Source organism: Maniola jurtina, chromosome 11 (assembly GCF_905333055.1).
Source record: "Maniola jurtina chromosome 11, ilManJurt1.1, whole genome shotgun sequence".
Classification (NCBI taxonomy): Eukaryota; Metazoa; Arthropoda; class Insecta; order Lepidoptera; family Nymphalidae; genus Maniola; species Maniola jurtina.
The window spans coordinates 352,282-369,138 of NC_060039.1; the positions used below are offsets into that span (position 1 = coordinate 352,282).

The following is a 16,857-nucleotide window of genomic DNA, read 5'->3' on the forward strand; positions in this document are numbered from 1 at the left end:
CGCGCGATGGCGACCGGGATTGATCCGAGACTCAGCGAACGTTTCTGCTTGCAGGTGGAGGAGCGGGACTCCGGCACCGAGTCTGACGACGAGGCCGACCGCGCCGACACCGGTGAGTGCCCACTGCCCGGGCCGTCTTCGGCTCCAGCCCCTAACAAACACGAGCGTACTCGCGCTCACCATTCGCCGGCCGGTTTACTTCCTCCGTCCTCGTGCTCCACTCCCCTACCTACACAAGCAAAACTGCAAACAAATCAAACCTTTTACCACAGTTCACAATCGTGTATAACCCGTCCGACTTGCCCGGTCGGATTGGTAAATAAATACAATTATGCAAAATGAAAAAAAAAAAAAAACAAAACAAGGTTGAATCGTTCACAATTGTTGCCAGCATTAGTATTTAGTTCCTATTAGCGTACCGGTTTGAGCGAGCTAAACTTCGAGCGAATTGTTAGAAGTTAGAACGACCGTAAGTGACTTGGCTTCTAAATCATTGTGACTACAACGCATCAGGGACGTTCATGTGCATGGTGTACCTTGATCCTGGTAGATTTCTCAGTAGATTTTGCGGTTGTTTCAAATCAATTTCTTTGTTAGTATTTGTGACCTTGAAACACGACCTTGAACTTTTATATAGGTGGCACTACATTATGCGAAATGCTTACAAAACTACAAGCGCGTTAGCATGCAATCAGCAAGTCGTTAGCCGTCGAGGATATGGAATTATGAAAATGTATCGACTATCGATAGCGATACTAACGTGTGGCAAGTTTAAAACGAATGAGCATCGCCATTTTATGTAGCCGGTAGGCTGGAAGCTAGTGCTACTAACTAGATCTTAGATAGATAGGTAACCTAGGTTAGTGCTGAATGAATAGGAACTACAGTGCGCACGATATACTTGATAACCTTCCCTTAGCTTAGATAAGACCCTCAGTCAATCTCAAGCTTTAACCTACTTACTTGTCTAAGTGATTTTGCAGAGTTCTTCTCGATTTCTTGATCACTTCTGTAACCTACATAAATGACAGAATTCGCTTTCTTAGTCAACTAAACTAACTAAAGTCCTTCTTAGATGTGTCCTTGTGGTTCAATGTTTTATTCAGATACAAGTTAGCCTTTGACTGCAATCTCACCTGGTGGTAAGTGATGATGCAATCTAAGATGGAATCGGGCTAAACTGGAAGGGGTCCGTATGGCAGTTTTCATATACTCCTTTGGTTTCTAAACGGAATTGTACCGGAACGCTACATTGCTTGGCGGCCGGCTTTGCCAGTAGGGTAGTAACTAGTCACAGCCAAAGCCTCCGACCAGACCAGAAATTTAGAAATTCCAAACCCCTGCCGGGAATCGAACCCGGGACCTCCCACAGCGCCAGGGAGGAGGGAGGGGAGACGTATGACAATTTATTACATTAGTGATTAGACCCTTCGTTTCTACGAGGTACCGGAACCTCAAATCGATTATCGTGCAGCTTGCAGCTTTGCTAAACCATCAGAGCGGACCAGAGATTCTATGAAAATTATAGAAAAATTAAGTTGGTAATTGACTGACTTTCTTTGTAATCAAATAAACTTTATCCTACCTCCCTACAAAGTGCTTTCGAGTCTGCCCCTAATTCGGAATGGCCACACTACCACAGAATCTATAATAATAGTACTGGCACTACAGAGAAGAAACAGTAAGAGGTTGGTCATTAATTTCTTAAAGATTAGGCTAGTGTTGAAGTTTCGCCGGTGCAGGAATAAACGTAAAGCCACAACAATAAACCGTCGATGTGTCCATACAGTCTCGGTGTCGTAATCTCGCGTATTTTATCACCAAAGTCGCGACAAAGTCAAGGTCTGCGCTTAATCATGCGAAGCCGCGCCATACCTGCCGACATACCTATACCTACATACAGCTATGCATACAACACAATAATGCATAGGTGTGTTTGTTGCGGGCGAAGTTCCTACAGCGCGCAAAGTCGACTGTTCAGGAAGTCACATTCTACACTATCAATACGATACATTACACGGATTAGAAACCATTTTCGCCGACGCAGAGTCCCTGAACAAACCTCTTTACTTGTCTGAAAGGTGGCTTGATCTAGCTCTTTTCTAGTGACTCTAACCTTCACTTGTCCGGGGGTGTTATAATTTTTTAATTTACACTTGTAACTGAAACTTAAGTCTAAGCAAAGTCAAAATGCCCTCTATAGATTTCAAACTTAAACGCTAAAACAACCCTATAGATTTCACCTGTAAGTCGTAATCTTTGATAATTTCACTTAGACAGGTAAATTATTATCAAATGCATCAATATACAGTAGAACTCCAATTATCCGAATTAATGGGGACCGGGACCCATTCGGATAATCAAATATTCGGATAATCGGATTTTTTTTTAAAAAATTGCCATTGGAGAGAATAAAAGCTACGTTTTGATATTGCACTATTTTTTTATTGAATTAAATGAAAGAAACATGAAATTTTCACATGTTTTAAATATAAATAAAATGTACTTATGTACAAGTTTAGAAATAAAAATCATTGTTTTTTAAACATCTCCGTTAATGTAAGCTGTTTTGCGGTCTTCAACCGTTTTCGGGCAGCCAGGTCACGCATTCGCTTGACGGTAAGCAGTTGCAAGTGGTCACACTCGGGCTGACGCTCCATCCACTTCAAAGCAGTCTCGAGGCCGGCAAATGCTTCACTAGCTGATGGTCCAGCGTCTACTTCAACATCAGCAGAAAGTTCTTCTTCCACTTCAACATCTTCTCTCACACTTACAACAATTTCATCGTCATTGAGAATTTGAAAACCAGGGTCAGACGTGTCACAAGCCATCCACTCTCCTACATCTTCAGCACTTACTTCTGTACAACCAGGAATTTTTACAATCATTTTTCTTATTTCCTCTAGTGACAACGCATCTTCATCATCATCATCCTCTCCATATTCTTGTTTCTCATTTTCTTCAGATTCTTTTTTTTTGTTCTTCTCAGACGGTAGGCCTTTCAGTTTATTCCACGCACGTCTTAGCGTCACTGCCGTAACCAAACTCCAAGCTTCCGCTACCATGTAACAGCAGTCCTTTAAATTTATTTTGCTATGATTTGCCAAAACCAATTCTTCATCTTCAGCACCTTCGATCAGCAGTTTTCTCAGCAGTTGCCTTCTGTAATGGCGCTTCATTGTTTCAATAACAGACTGGTCCATGGGTTGCAGCAAACTTGTAACATTGGGAGGCAAAAACGTCGTTTTAAACTGCCCATTCTCTCTTTCCAACAGTTCTGCTGTAGGATGAGTGGGTGCGTTATCAACAATTAAAAGCACCTTACTGCCTTCTTTTCCCACCGATTTTTGGTGCTTTTTCACTTCAGGAATAAACACTTCATCATACCATTCGGTAAACAAAGCTGCAGTCATCCAGGCCTTGGGTTGACTTTTGTAGAAGAGTGGAAGTTTTTTTACGTTTTTAAATGCTCTTGGATTTCTTGACTTTCCTATCAAAAGAAGTGGCAGTTTATGATTTCCAGTGGAGTTGGCACAGTTAAGCACTGTAACACGTTCTTTACTGACCTTATGTCCAGGGGCACTAGATTCCCTTTTAGAAGCCAAAGTGGTTTTTGGTAATGCTTTCCAAACAAGGCCAGTTTCATCGGCATTATAAACAAACTCCGGATCATAGGATTCTGATGCAGTTTTAAATTTTTCAATAAAATTTTCAGCAGCTGCAGAGTCTGCTGAAAGCTTCTCACCAGCCAAATCTAACTCGCGTACACCATGCCTGAATTTAAAATTCCTTAGCCAGCCGTTACTAGCCTTAAAAGATGAATAACCAAGCTTTTCTGCTAAGATTTTGGCTTTTTCACAAAGGATTGGACCTGAAATCGGATTTCCCATAGAACGTTGCTGCAAAAACCATTTAAACACGGCATCTTCCAAATTTTTGTTGGTTGCTGACTTCATTGTTTTCCTGGAGGAACTTCCATCTTCATTTTCAAGCACCGAAACAAAGTTTAAAAGTGTTGACTTACTGTTTTTAATGTCAGAAATTGTTGCTTGTCCAACATCATAAATCTCAGACAACTTCTTACCCGTTACACCTTTATCGAGTTGCTCTATAATTTTCAGTTTGTCCGCTAACGATAGCACAACACGTTTTCTTTTCGAAGCCATGGTATAAAAACAATACAGTATTGTACACGCACAAACAAAAGTAAGCCGTAGCGAAAGAGTAGCGTCCTGGAGCAAGGTCAATAGCACACTGGCTAATCAAAACAAACAATGACAGGTGCGCCGTGACTGCAATGCGCCGGAACTTGTCTTAACTTGCCGCCGTGCCTACACCGACCTCGCGGGGGGAAGTCAGTGTAGGCACAACGGCAAGTTAAGACAAGTCAAGTCAAGACTTGACGCGCAAACACTGGCTTCGCGGGGGGAAGAATAATAGCGCACTTAGACTTTTTTTGGACAATTTTTTGTGATTCGGATAATCGGCGATTCGGATAGTCGGAGTTCGGATAATTGGAGTTCTACTGTATTCAAGACACTAATCTACCTTTTCTTACATTGTGTTGCTTTCCGATATCCATGGAATATCGATGCTACTTGTCAAGCCAATAACTTAGCTATACTTTATATACCTACATAAGTGCCTAATGTTTTATCAAGGAGCCACGCGGTCTGAATGTGCAAGTGCAAACAGCTCATTGATAATAATGACTGTCATCTATGTGATATCAGTGAATTAAAAAAACCGGGCAAGTGCGAGTCAGACTCTTCAGTCTTCGAACAGTGCGCGTCTTGCCACTTGCCAGTGATGACTTATCACATACTAGAGAATGCCCGCGACTTCGTCCGCGTGGATGTAGGTTTTTGAAGATCCCGTGGGAACTGTTTAGTTTTCCGGGATAAAAAGTTGTCTATGTCAATAACATGGATGCAAGCTATCGGTACCTTTCATACAAATCGGTTGAGCGGATGGGTCTTTAGGAATCCCGTGGGAACTCTTTGATTTTCCGGGATAATAAGCCTATGTCCGTCCCCGGGATATAAGCTAACTCTGTACTAAACGTCAGAATCGGTTAAACTGTTGGACCGTGAAAAGGTAGCAGCCGACAGACAGACAGACACACTTTCGCATAATTATAATATTAGTATGGATATGCGTAAGAATTTTCAGAATTCAGAATGCTTCCCCAGCGATGCTTAGGTTGTGATCAAATAATAAAATAGAAATTTTGAAAGAACCGTTACGGCTTATAGTATGTTTGCACTCCACAAAAAAGCCATTCTAAAGCCATCAGACGTGTGAAATGCTTGGCAGGTTCAGGCGATGCGGGCGATTTGTATGGAACCTGTATGAAGCTTGTATGAAAGCGTCGTCATACAAACTAATGACAATATTTGACACGCCGGGTATCTTGTGAATACCGCCGGTACAATGGCGCCAGCTCACAATGGTACCTACGGGCACCGTCCTACCAGATAGGTACCTATATCTATGATCAACGACGCGACATTCTTACCCACAGAATTCTAAATTAGGTAATAGAAATGGTTTTTAGATATTTTAATACCGGCTTTAGGCTTCAAAAAAAAAGCGTCATACAATACAATAATATATTGTAGGTTTGCCAGCAGTCTTCCATTCATTAGGAGTATCCTCAAGTTGTGCGTTGTGCGCCGGCCGACAGAGATGGCATGAATTAAACATCGCTCCAAAACTGGAGAAATTAATTAGACTTGCTACAGGGAACTGCACGGCGGCGTCGCCAGAACATGCGTATGGTCAAGGGTTGTCCAATGTGGTACCTAAAACTTATCGGAATAGGCTTTGTAAAGCTTTCTAAAAGTTTTTTCCAATGTCAAACGCTTATGTGCTGAGTTTACCAGGGCTTTTGAGGTTTTTAAATTATAAACTACCGCTTGGCTGCAATGAACCTGCTGGCAAGTGACGCTGCAGCCTAAGATGGAGCGCTTGCTTAGAAGATCTCTTGACTTAAAGTCATCCATACATTAAAAGAGAAGGGAACAACAGATACCGGAAGGGTGTTCCATATCTTAGCGTTCCAAAGAGGTTGATTTGAACTCAAGAAAATACTCGTAAGTAGAAAGTTACGTCAAGTAAAGAGTCGCGCCACCTAGGCTAGTGGTTAGTGGTTAAGCAATCTAAGAAATTAAAAGATCACTTGCTTTAACAGTAAAGGAACCCTGCCATCCTGAGAGTTCTCCATAATGTTCTCAAAGGTGTGTGAAGTCTTCCAATCCAGGCAAGAGTGAATAGGCATCTTTTAGGCAAACTCGCTCCAACCTCATTATTGCTTTGTTTCCATATACATACATACCATAAATACAGCCAATTGTATCAATTGCGATTTGAATAATGATTGATGCAGATTTTCCGAAATCGACTAGCTGGCAACCAACCAACGTCTCAACAAGTCGGCTTCCAACCTAAGTTGGCGTTGAATGTTGGTTGAAACACTCCAAAAAAGGCTTGCCAGCCATACTTGACAGCCCTAGGAGATTGTGAATCGTTTTGTACCATCAATTGGCAATTGCACAGTGAATGGGCCCCCTGCTCACGCGTCTCAACATGGCGCGACGAGCGACAGCCGCAAAAACCACTAGTCTTTCCCCTCTCGCACATATACCGAATGCTACACGAGGAAGCAAGACGCAAGACCCACGTCTATCAGGCAAAAACAATCGCAGTGCCATTCTGTAGTAACAGCGACGCTAATGTGTTTCTGCAGAATCAAGAACTGCTTTTTTTACTACTCCATCGTTTAGAATTCCGTTTGCGAGTTGGCTGAATCCCATTAAATGGAATACCTATTCAATATTATGATGGGTTCTTTACAGCACAGAAGAAAGCAATCTTTAGCGAGTGCTTACCTATAAAATCTTGGAATCAGATTTCGCCCGGATTTCGCACTAACTTTGATTAGATTTGATAGGTTAGTTAGGTATTTATTATCTTACATCACGTTGTTCACTTGCCAATATGACGTACACACGTCAATACAAATTGGTACACAATTCAACGTTTTTGATTCATCAGAGTTAGATGAAGTAGACAGAATTCCCTAGTTCTGCTGAATCAGCAAAAAACTGATACTTTCCAACACCTTTGGAATTGTGGAAAACTTGCTTGGTCTAGTATAGCAGTCTTTTATGTTGACGCAATATACTTACTCGCATATCATTTGCATAGTGTTTTAAGCAAGTAGTTTTTCATAAGTATAAACATTCAGCTTTCTCCAAACTTTTTAATAATAGTCGCCCAGTGATGGATGGCTTCACCGATATCTACTAATGTGGTTAAAGCGAGTGACATTTTATTTGCTTAAAATGAACAACTACCTCGAAAATTTCCATCCCACCGCTGACGACGGAGCACAAGGGACCGACAACCCCTCGTTACTCCACCAGCGGAAGTGCACTGCAGCAGACTCCCCACTGGTAAACTACGTGCCCCTAAACATCGTTAGAGGCATGCCGGAACCATAGCACGCCCACCAACCCGAGGACCACACTGTGAACGACGGATCGCCCCGTGTCCATAATCCACAGCTCCTCCCGAGCGCTAGAGATCGCGGGACGGGCAATTCCCTTTCCACGTTCACCATGCTCAACATCTCCCTCGCCCGTCACCAAACTGGACAGGCGAGAAACATGTGCGGCAGCCAGTGATTGGATGGGTGATGAAGCCCCATCACCAACCACCAAACACAGCCACATCCTCCGCTCTTGGGGCTATGCCTCATAGGTGCACCTCCTGCGCCCTCTGCTCGGGACATTTAGAGGGACGCGCGGACAACACCCCTCCCTGTCAGGTCAATTAGTCTCCCCCCCAACTAGGAGGCTGACGTTTTAACCACTAGGCTATCACCGCTTTTAGAGAGTTGGTAACCGGCAACTGTGTAACCGGTAACCGAGTGGCAACTGCCGTTTAGCTTAACATTGGCCACGCATTCCGGTAAATTACAAGTTTTGCCGACATCGACGCTGCTTCTGATAACGCACAAGACGCGTTTTATTCAATCTTTTCTACATGATTTCGATTACAGCCTGACAATATTTTCTTTTTGATTTTCAAAGATTTTTTGAATGATTCAACCGGGTGACTAATAAGCTAAGTGTGTTATTTAACGAGGACAAAAGACAATTTTTTTAAAGTACTAGAAAATATAAATCGCTTGAAACTATGTATTGTGATTTCTATTTTCTGAGTACTAGGCGAATCAATATCGCTATAAGTGTATAACTGTATAGTAGGTACCTAGTTTGTTTTGCCGTCTATTTTAGTGAGATGTTGAACCATTGACTGCACTCACCAGTTGGGAATATATTTCTGAACTCTGACCCCAATTGATTTTATATGTAGAACATATATTTGCAGGTCTCTTCATAATGTTTAATTGCAAAACATACCTAGCTCTGTTTATTTGTTGTCGACTTGAACTAATTATACGTGGTTTCTCTTTCCCAATGATGTCAATTAGCCCCCCTTTGAAACCCCTTTGTCGACTGGGCATTTGCTTAAGTAGCCAAGGTAGGTATATTAGGTACTTGTCTATCACACACTAATATTATAAAGGCGAAAGTTTGTGAGTTTTTGCGTAAGTCTTTCACGCAAAAACTACTAGACGGATTTGGATACTCGCAGATTTCTGGGATTACACATGGCTACTTTTTATCCCGTAAAAATCCATGGTTCCCGCAAGATTTGTAACACAATATCCACGCAGAAGTCGTGTGCATCATGTACTATAAGACATTAACCCCCGACCCAAAAAGAGGGGTGTTATAAGTTTGACGTGTGTATCTGTGTATCTGTCTGTGGCATCGTAGCTCCTAAAGTAATGAACCGATTTTTTTTAGTTTTTTTTTCGTTTAAAAGGTGGCTTGATCGAGAGTGTTCTTAGCTATAATCCAAGAAAATCGGTTCAGCCGTTTGAAAGTTATCAGCTCTTTTCTAGTTACTGTAACTTTTACTTATCGGGGGTGTTATAAATTTTTATTTACACTTGTAATATGTGTGCTAAACCACTTGGCTGCTTCTTAGGGAAATGCCCAGTTGGCAAAAGTATATTCGTACGTCAAATGGAAGAAATATCAGAAACTAAAACGTGGCCCTGCATACAAAACTAGAAATTAATATGACACAAGTAGGCGCACGCGCAGCCCATTCGCATGAGATTACGGCGTGTCGACCAATCGCGTCACTGCATCGTCCCCTCCCCCCCCACCCCCGCCCTCGCCGTCAGTCAGCTGGCGCGATTGAAACGTAATCAGAAGCACTGATAACTAAGCACAATAAATCCACTCCGGTGAGTTTTTTAGTTTATTTTAAATTGACAGTTATTCTGCAGCAACCTGATGGGGAGAACTTCGTACACTTGGTTTGTACCTATAACGTGTTATTCTTTATTTTTAAAAGAGTTGGCCACAACCCCTACATGTATCGGTTTATCGAACTATGCCCCTGCCCATTGCTCCAAGATCTGCTGATTTGATCACTCCAAGCATAGCTTCTTCCCTCCCTCCATCGCTCGCTGAGTGTCTCTGAGCTTTATCAGGCCCGTACTTAGCGTCCATGTCTCGGATTCATGTTCAGATTCTTGTACTTTTATACAATAAAAAGTGCTACCCGTTTAAGGCAGCCTTCATTAAATCCAACGCATCTTCCTGGAAGCCTACCCATTCACAATGTAACTGCATTGAAGCGGACTGGTTGCGAAGCTCGCTGTCAATTGTCGGGCGTCGTTGAATTAAGAAGATGTGTGTCATAATGTGGTAAAAAGCCCTCGCTCTGGCTACGTGATTTCCGTCAACAGCGCGACTTGTTATTATAACTTATGTCACGAGACGCGAACCAGCCGAAACCGGTCCCCGGAGCCTGTTTCATTTTTATGAGCGTCTACGCACATGCCAACAGACCAATATCCTTATACTGAGAAAAAGAAAACCGGCCAAGTGCTAGTCAGACTCGCGCACCGAGGGTTTCATACTCTGGTATTATTTTTCCGACATTTTGCACGATAAATCAATGTGCAATAGACGCATGAAATAAATAAAAATCTGTTATAGGTTGTTCAGAATATAAAGCCCTTTCATATGATACCCCACATGGTACAGTTATCTTACTTTGAAAATTGAAAATACGAATATTTGTCCATGAACACATTTTATATTTTTATTTTGGTTGTGATATATCCACTTTGTTTTTGGATTTTTGCCTTTACTAGTGCTATGGCTTATTAGACATTGCTACAGTGCCCATGATTCTAGGTCAACGGAAAGAGTATTCTATAGGTTTTGACTCCCCCCAATTGACAGACACGATATACAGACAGACAGACAATCAGATGAAAGAGTCTTAAATCAAATCCGCTTAACAAACCCTTGTTAAATGCTGGAGACAGACCTACTATACTATAAGGAAGTATAAGTTAGATGTTGGAAATGTTGGAATATCTGTAGATGGCTTTACAGCAGAGTCGTTTTTACGATTGCCCGTCTCTCCCCTCCACCCTCCGTTCGTCTTCGTCATAAAGTTCACTATATTATATCGTCTTTAGGAGATATATTATCAGAGGGCAATTTTCGACGAATCCGATACAACATTAAAAATTTGATCCCAATCAACTCGGTTGCCAATTTAACTTCGATAAGTTTCATGTAGCAATTTCTGGATGACCAATGAAGGAGGACATAATAAATTAATTCTAAACAAAATCATTAGTGCATAAGTTGATACGATTTTAGAATGTGTTGATTTTTGAATCACGAGGTTTTTTAAAATAAAATCCAAAACTATTTGAGTTTTCAGTCGTGATTTGAAATAAATAATGAATTCTTTTCATTTTCCAGCTAAATATAGCTAGATTAGCTGTGTTTGAAGAAAACCTGTTCAGTCCTTCAATTAACATAGCCACATAGGCTACTTTTTATCCCGGGAAATCAATAAATTCATTTTTCAAAACTCTAAATTCATGCTTTTAGTTTGGTAAAGATGTGATGTATGTCTTCGGAGATGGAAAACAGAACTCCTCAATGGATAAGAGTAAATTGCTCGCGGTCAGTGTAATAGCTTAGTAAGCAGTAGGTTTTTAACCAGGAATAGTATATTTTAATACAATGATTTTCTTGACAGACATGACAAACAGACGTACAGACAGAAAATAAAGTGATCCAAGGGTTCCGTACATCAAAAGGAAAAACGGAACCCTTATAGGATCGTTTTTTTGTTTGTCTGTCTGTCTGTCTGTCTGTCCGTCCGTCGTGTTTGTCAAGAAAACCTATAGGGTAGTTCCCGATGACTTAGAATCACGAAATTTGGTAGGTAGGTAGGTCTTATAGCACAAGTAAAGGAATAAATCCGAAAACAGAGAACTCGTGGTTACATTACAAAAAAAAAATGTGTTCACGAAAAAAATTATTTACTAAATCACCATATCTAGATGGCGCTGTTGTTATTAACTTGCTATGTTGCACATAAAAATATTAAAATATCTTGTACGATGGTACGGAACCCTTCGTATGCCAGTCTGACTCGCACTTGGCCAGTTTTTCCCATTTGAAGTGTATGTAACCCTAAATAGAGTAGGTAAATCAGCTGTTTATCGCGATAACTCGAGTTCGGCAACTCACATCGCGCTGTTATCAGTGCGGAGGACAGCGTGCACTTGCGCCGTGGAATTGTGCCACCACAGATTATGGGCTTTGTTATTAAAAACAAGATAATGCCCTTTAGTTGATTGCCCTGATTCGATTTCGAATGGGATGTTAAAAATAATCGATTTTTATTTAATCGATTCTTTTCCATTAATCTCACATCCCTAATTTCGATATGTTCAATTTCCGGCTAGATTTGATAAGGAATTAATATAGATTAGCCAGCGGCTTGCAGGTCATAGAGGCGCAAAAGCACTGCTTGCCCTAGTTGTAATATCTCAATGCATCCTCTTCCTCCGTCTTTGCTCCTTAACTTATGCTTACCCTGGCTTCAAACCTGCGCACACCATTGAGGTTAACCTACCTTCACTTTTTCCAGATATTTTAAAGATTTTATTAATTGTAAAATTTCAGTTTTGTACCTACCTACTTCTTTTAACGCGGCAATTCTATCTAAATAGTCCCAGGACAAAAAGCTTTTATAATTGTCTGGTGCCTGTGAAAGTCTCGTCAAAATTGTTTCAGCCATTCCGAACATTAGTACGAACAAACATAGACATTATTTTAAATTTTGTAACTAGGCGTGTCTCTGAAGAATTTCTCTCATCCCTTATTTAACCCTCTTAGGGGATGGATTTTCAAAAATGCTTTCTTAGGGCTCAGTGCTCACCAACGGTATTTTCTTATGTAATCGGTATAGTTAAAAAAAATTTACTATATTGTGTTAGAATAGAATTATATTTATTTGCTGATACAACACATTAAACATTAAATACATTAAACATTTACAAAAATCATCTAACTTAAGTCTAAAATGTGTCGTGCCAACGAATAACATTCCATCATGACGAATCATGACCAATATTTCGCTTTCCCCTCCAACTAAGCGTAAAGCTGGTGCTCGGAGTAGGTGCGACAATAGTGTAACCGCCGACCTTCGTGAGCTGTTGAGGCTGTATCCAGGAACTCCTGTACAAATTTTCGTTCTTCCAGACCCATGCACCGGTTTAAGCTGGGATTTGTCTGTCAGTTGAATGTAGAAACTTGGACTGTATTTATTTGTATGGATTCGGCAGTATGGTTTGATCGAGAGGGTTGGCTGGTAACTGGGAGAGTGGGAGCAGTCGCAGCGGATCAGACGCAGGCCTATTGAGTGTGTAGGGAACGGAGCGCGCCGGGTCGGAGCGCGGTAACCTTCGCGACCCGGTTTCAGCGCGGGTGAACGCCCTAGCCTTAGCCTAGCCTGCACCGTGCCGCGGCTTAGCGAGCGTACAGTGATGATATAGATGATACAAACGAAATAAACCGATCAAGTGCGAGTCGGGCCTCGCATTTTGAGGGTTCCGTACAGAATTATGAACATCATATTTTGGGTGTATGAAATAATTATGAACCGTGAAAGAAAAACTCAAAAAAAAATGTTAATTTTTTGGTCACAGTTTACAAACTACTTTATAAATCGTTGTTTTCAGTATTTTTTGTTTAATTACTGTATGTGGTACATAATATGCCGAAATTTCATATTCCTAACTAGGTTTATTTTTGAGATAAAGTCCGTCACAAAAATGGTCTAAAACTGACAACTTCTACGGCCCCCATTTGTTTATTTCTTCAGATAAAAAAAGAATAAAAAATTCATTCGTACTCTACTACTCAATGAGTTCTAGACAATGATACCTCACATGCTAGGGTGAGAAAAAATTTTCTTCGGTGTTTTTTTCATGTATGGGAATACATGAAAAAGGAGCCGAAGAAAAATTTAAAAAAACAAAACAAGGGCCCCTGGAAAACAATTTACAAAAAAAAAATTAACAACTGGAAATCGTGATTCGCATCACAAAACACAAGCGCACACAAATACCTACACATTGAGACGTGTTTTATAAGCATTTCTTAAACTGCTTGGTCAGTTCACCTTTCCGTTCGCAAGCCTTGAACCCTGCACAAATATTAACGTCATTTCTAAACTGTACGCTTGCTATACCGTGTCCGTACACTCTCATGCTATGCCTATGCTATCGCCTGTTAAATGCTATTCATTTCACCACACGTGGTCGGGTGACGTTTTGTGATGAACATTCATGTTTTATTTAAAGATATAATCTTTTTAAAAAAATCTGTCATTTAAATAATGACTTACATTCCCCTTGCCCCTCCAACTAAGCGTAAAGCTTGTGCTAGGAGTAGGTGCGACAATAGTGCTAAGGGTGAGGTTTTTTTTTATATACTTAATGTAGTTTTTGCTCTTACTATGTTGTAGGGAGTAAAATTCGAACTATTTTTCAGCTCCGGAGTTGGGGTTCGATGCTCAAAGTTTCAATTGTGGAGTTTCGAAGCTTCACTGACATACCTGTTTGTCATAAAGTAGGCTGTGATTCTTAAATCATGACATGAAATGAATATAAAACGTCATTTTACGAGATATTATTATGAACCGGACTCACAAATTAGATTTGTTAAATAAAAATTTAGAAAATTCAAGAAATCATATACATATTATGTAACTGCTGAAAAAGCTCGTGCCGATTTAAACTTTTTTTAAATGAAAATTGAAACTCCGGTTATGTTCACGACAAGTCCGGTTTTACAAACGCTTCAGGCCCAAAATGTTGAATTCCTAAAATGTCAAGTTCTCATTATGTTGAATTTGCAAAATATTGAGTCTTAATATACAAACGATCCTGTTATATTCTTTCGAAACTCCGGAGTGACACCAAAACCGCAGTTTAGGAGCAGTAATATTATAAAATCATATACTCTATTATCTATAAAAAAAAAACTAGTTTATTACTTACTATAGCTGATAGACTGCATTCGCGTGTATTTAGTTTGTTTTTAATTTCGTGAGAACTCTTTGATTATGCGGGATAAAAAATAGCCTATGTCACCCTCCAGATCTTTGACTATATCCATATTCATGCATAAAATCACCCCGATCCGTCGCTCTGTTGCGGCGTGATTGAAGGACAAACCAATAAACCAACAAACAAACACACTTTCGCATTTATAATATGGGTAGTATTTGTACTAATTTTGCATACCTGGAACATTTCTACTGGTCAATAATATGTAATAACATGTCATTGTAAAAAAATGATTCTGCCAATAAAGAATCTTGAATCTTTGAGTAATATTTTTCTCTATATCGTTATGGTTTCAGCGTCGGTCATTGCCTTTCGAAAGCAACTCTTTCGTCGCTCAGTTTGCTCTACAGTGTACCCACTATTGGCTTGGCCTGTGCAGTCGATGACCTTTGAATTGAACAGTTGTAGGAGTTCACGGAGCGACGCAGCATCGTTACTCTGAAGTGTGATCCGCCATTACTGCGAGATGACATTACATTCATCTATCTGCATTGAAACCAATAATAAGATTAGTGTTATGTTCAAATATTTGTTACTACTCGTAACTACTAACCGTGCAAAAAATCACAACGATGCGTTGCGGTGTGATTAACAGGGCTCTCTCCGTCACTCGTTTCATACAATCGTAGTTCCAATTTCATTTGAATATTAAGCAAACAAAGTCCATGAAATTTTGCAGACATATTCTAGAAACTAATATCTGTGTCTGTGGTGCTTTAGATTTTTTTTTTAAATATGTAGTTTTAAAATTACAGGGGCTCAAAGATTTGTATGAATTTTTTTAAGACCGCGTAACTTTGAAACCGAATATTTTAACAGAAATCTGGAAAACCACAGACATAGATATTAGTTTCTAGAATATGTCTGCAAAATTTCATGGACTTTGGTTGCTTAATATTCAAATGAAATTGGAACTACGATTGTATGAAACGAGTGACAGAGAGAGCCCTCTTAAAGGACAAACTAATAAATATTCACACTTTTGCATTTATAATAATATGGGTATAGTATACGCGCACGTCATCCGCGCTCCCCTGCAGCGGGTTAGCGCAGGGGCTGCGCGGGGCGACCCCACCCTGGTTGCCATCTCAACCTGTCGCGTACCCCGTGCATTGGATCTTACCCATCTTACCCCTACTTCCCAAATGGGAGGCGGTCGTCTTGTCACTCGGGATGGTGTAAGGAATTTAACGATACCCCATACATCCAAATCTGTTCAGGCATTTAGAAGTTATGATGGAATAAAAACCTCTAAAACAGTTCACTCCTTTGGGGTAGTCGTGTAAAGATGTCGCCATGTTATTATCGTCATCGATCTGATGACAGTCAGCGAGCTCTGAAGATTGCCTCCAGCCCCCTCCGCCCCCCCCCCCCCCCCCCCCCTCTCGTTCCGCCTGCACCCGCCCGCGCCCCTGCCAATTAGAATAATTCATTCAGCTGAAAGTAGGCCGCCGCCCGTATCTCGCTCGGAGTTCTTCGCGGCTGAAATTTACCTCAACGGTTCACCCTGGTGGCGAGCGTGACGCCTTGTATTTTGTGAAGGTAGAATTTACTTAACAATCTTCTTCCTGCGTCGTTCCCTTAATTTTGAGGATCGTGGCTCCTCTTAGATGCAACCTTTGCTACAATGTTCCTCCATTGCTCCCTATTTTTTGCCGCTTAGATAGCATCACAGATAGGTGTATCGACTACTTCTTTTATTTACTAACAATGAAGTCTAGTTACATAAGGACAACTGTCCAGAGCTGGTAGAGAAAGTAGAAATCCTTTTGGTTGTGGAATGGTTTAATTAGGTACTGATTTACATAAAAATTACATATTATAATTAGAGATACGTCCGTTTCGCACCGATGCTAGGTAACGAAGGCTTCGATTGTAGTCTGCATTCTGTATATGGTGTTATTTGACTCTCTCGGCACGTTTTGCTGATGATGGAAGTCGTCCAGCGTAACACCTCCCCCATTGGATGCGCAATTATTCGGTGATGCTGAAAGTGAAGCCGAATATTGCGGCATACTGGTAGTATTAAAGAAGTTCTTGATTCATGGAGTAATGGTTGAGTTGCTCTCTCTGAGGGTTTCATCTATCTCCTGTAACAGCATGATTTTAGTAGATGTGTTCTCCGGATAAGTTGGTTCTTCAGTTAGTGATATCTTCTGCTCACATAATTTTGAAGACCTGACCTTCGGGCATTCAGCCTCTATGTAAATGAAAGCCTTAGAATTGGTTGATATAAGAATGTGCAGGTGGTACTATAGTGTTACGTTACTTGAAATAAGCTAAACTGATAAAATACGCTAAATGTAACCAGATACCTT

The 16,857-nt window shown here is 40.7% G+C and overlaps 1 protein-coding gene and 1 long non-coding RNA gene across 3 annotated transcripts in view; both read left to right on the forward strand.

Moving 5' to 3' along the window:
• LOC123869879 overlaps positions 1 to 16,857 on the forward strand; it is a 69,457-nt gene that overhangs the window by 787 nt on the left and 51,813 nt on the right. For both annotated transcript variants that reach the window (XM_045912959.1, XM_045912958.1), the window contains exon 2: positions 55 to 112. In XM_045912959.1, coding sequence (XP_045768915.1) covers positions 55 to 112 — 58 coding nt within the window. The remainder of the gene's footprint in view (positions 1 to 54; positions 113 to 16,857) is intronic.
• Positions 4,847 to 16,761, forward strand: LOC123869881. The gene is made up of 3 exons (XR_006796972.1): positions 4,847 to 4,857; positions 10,445 to 10,449; positions 16,615 to 16,761. It is a non-coding gene; the product is annotated as an uncharacterized LOC123869881 (long non-coding RNA).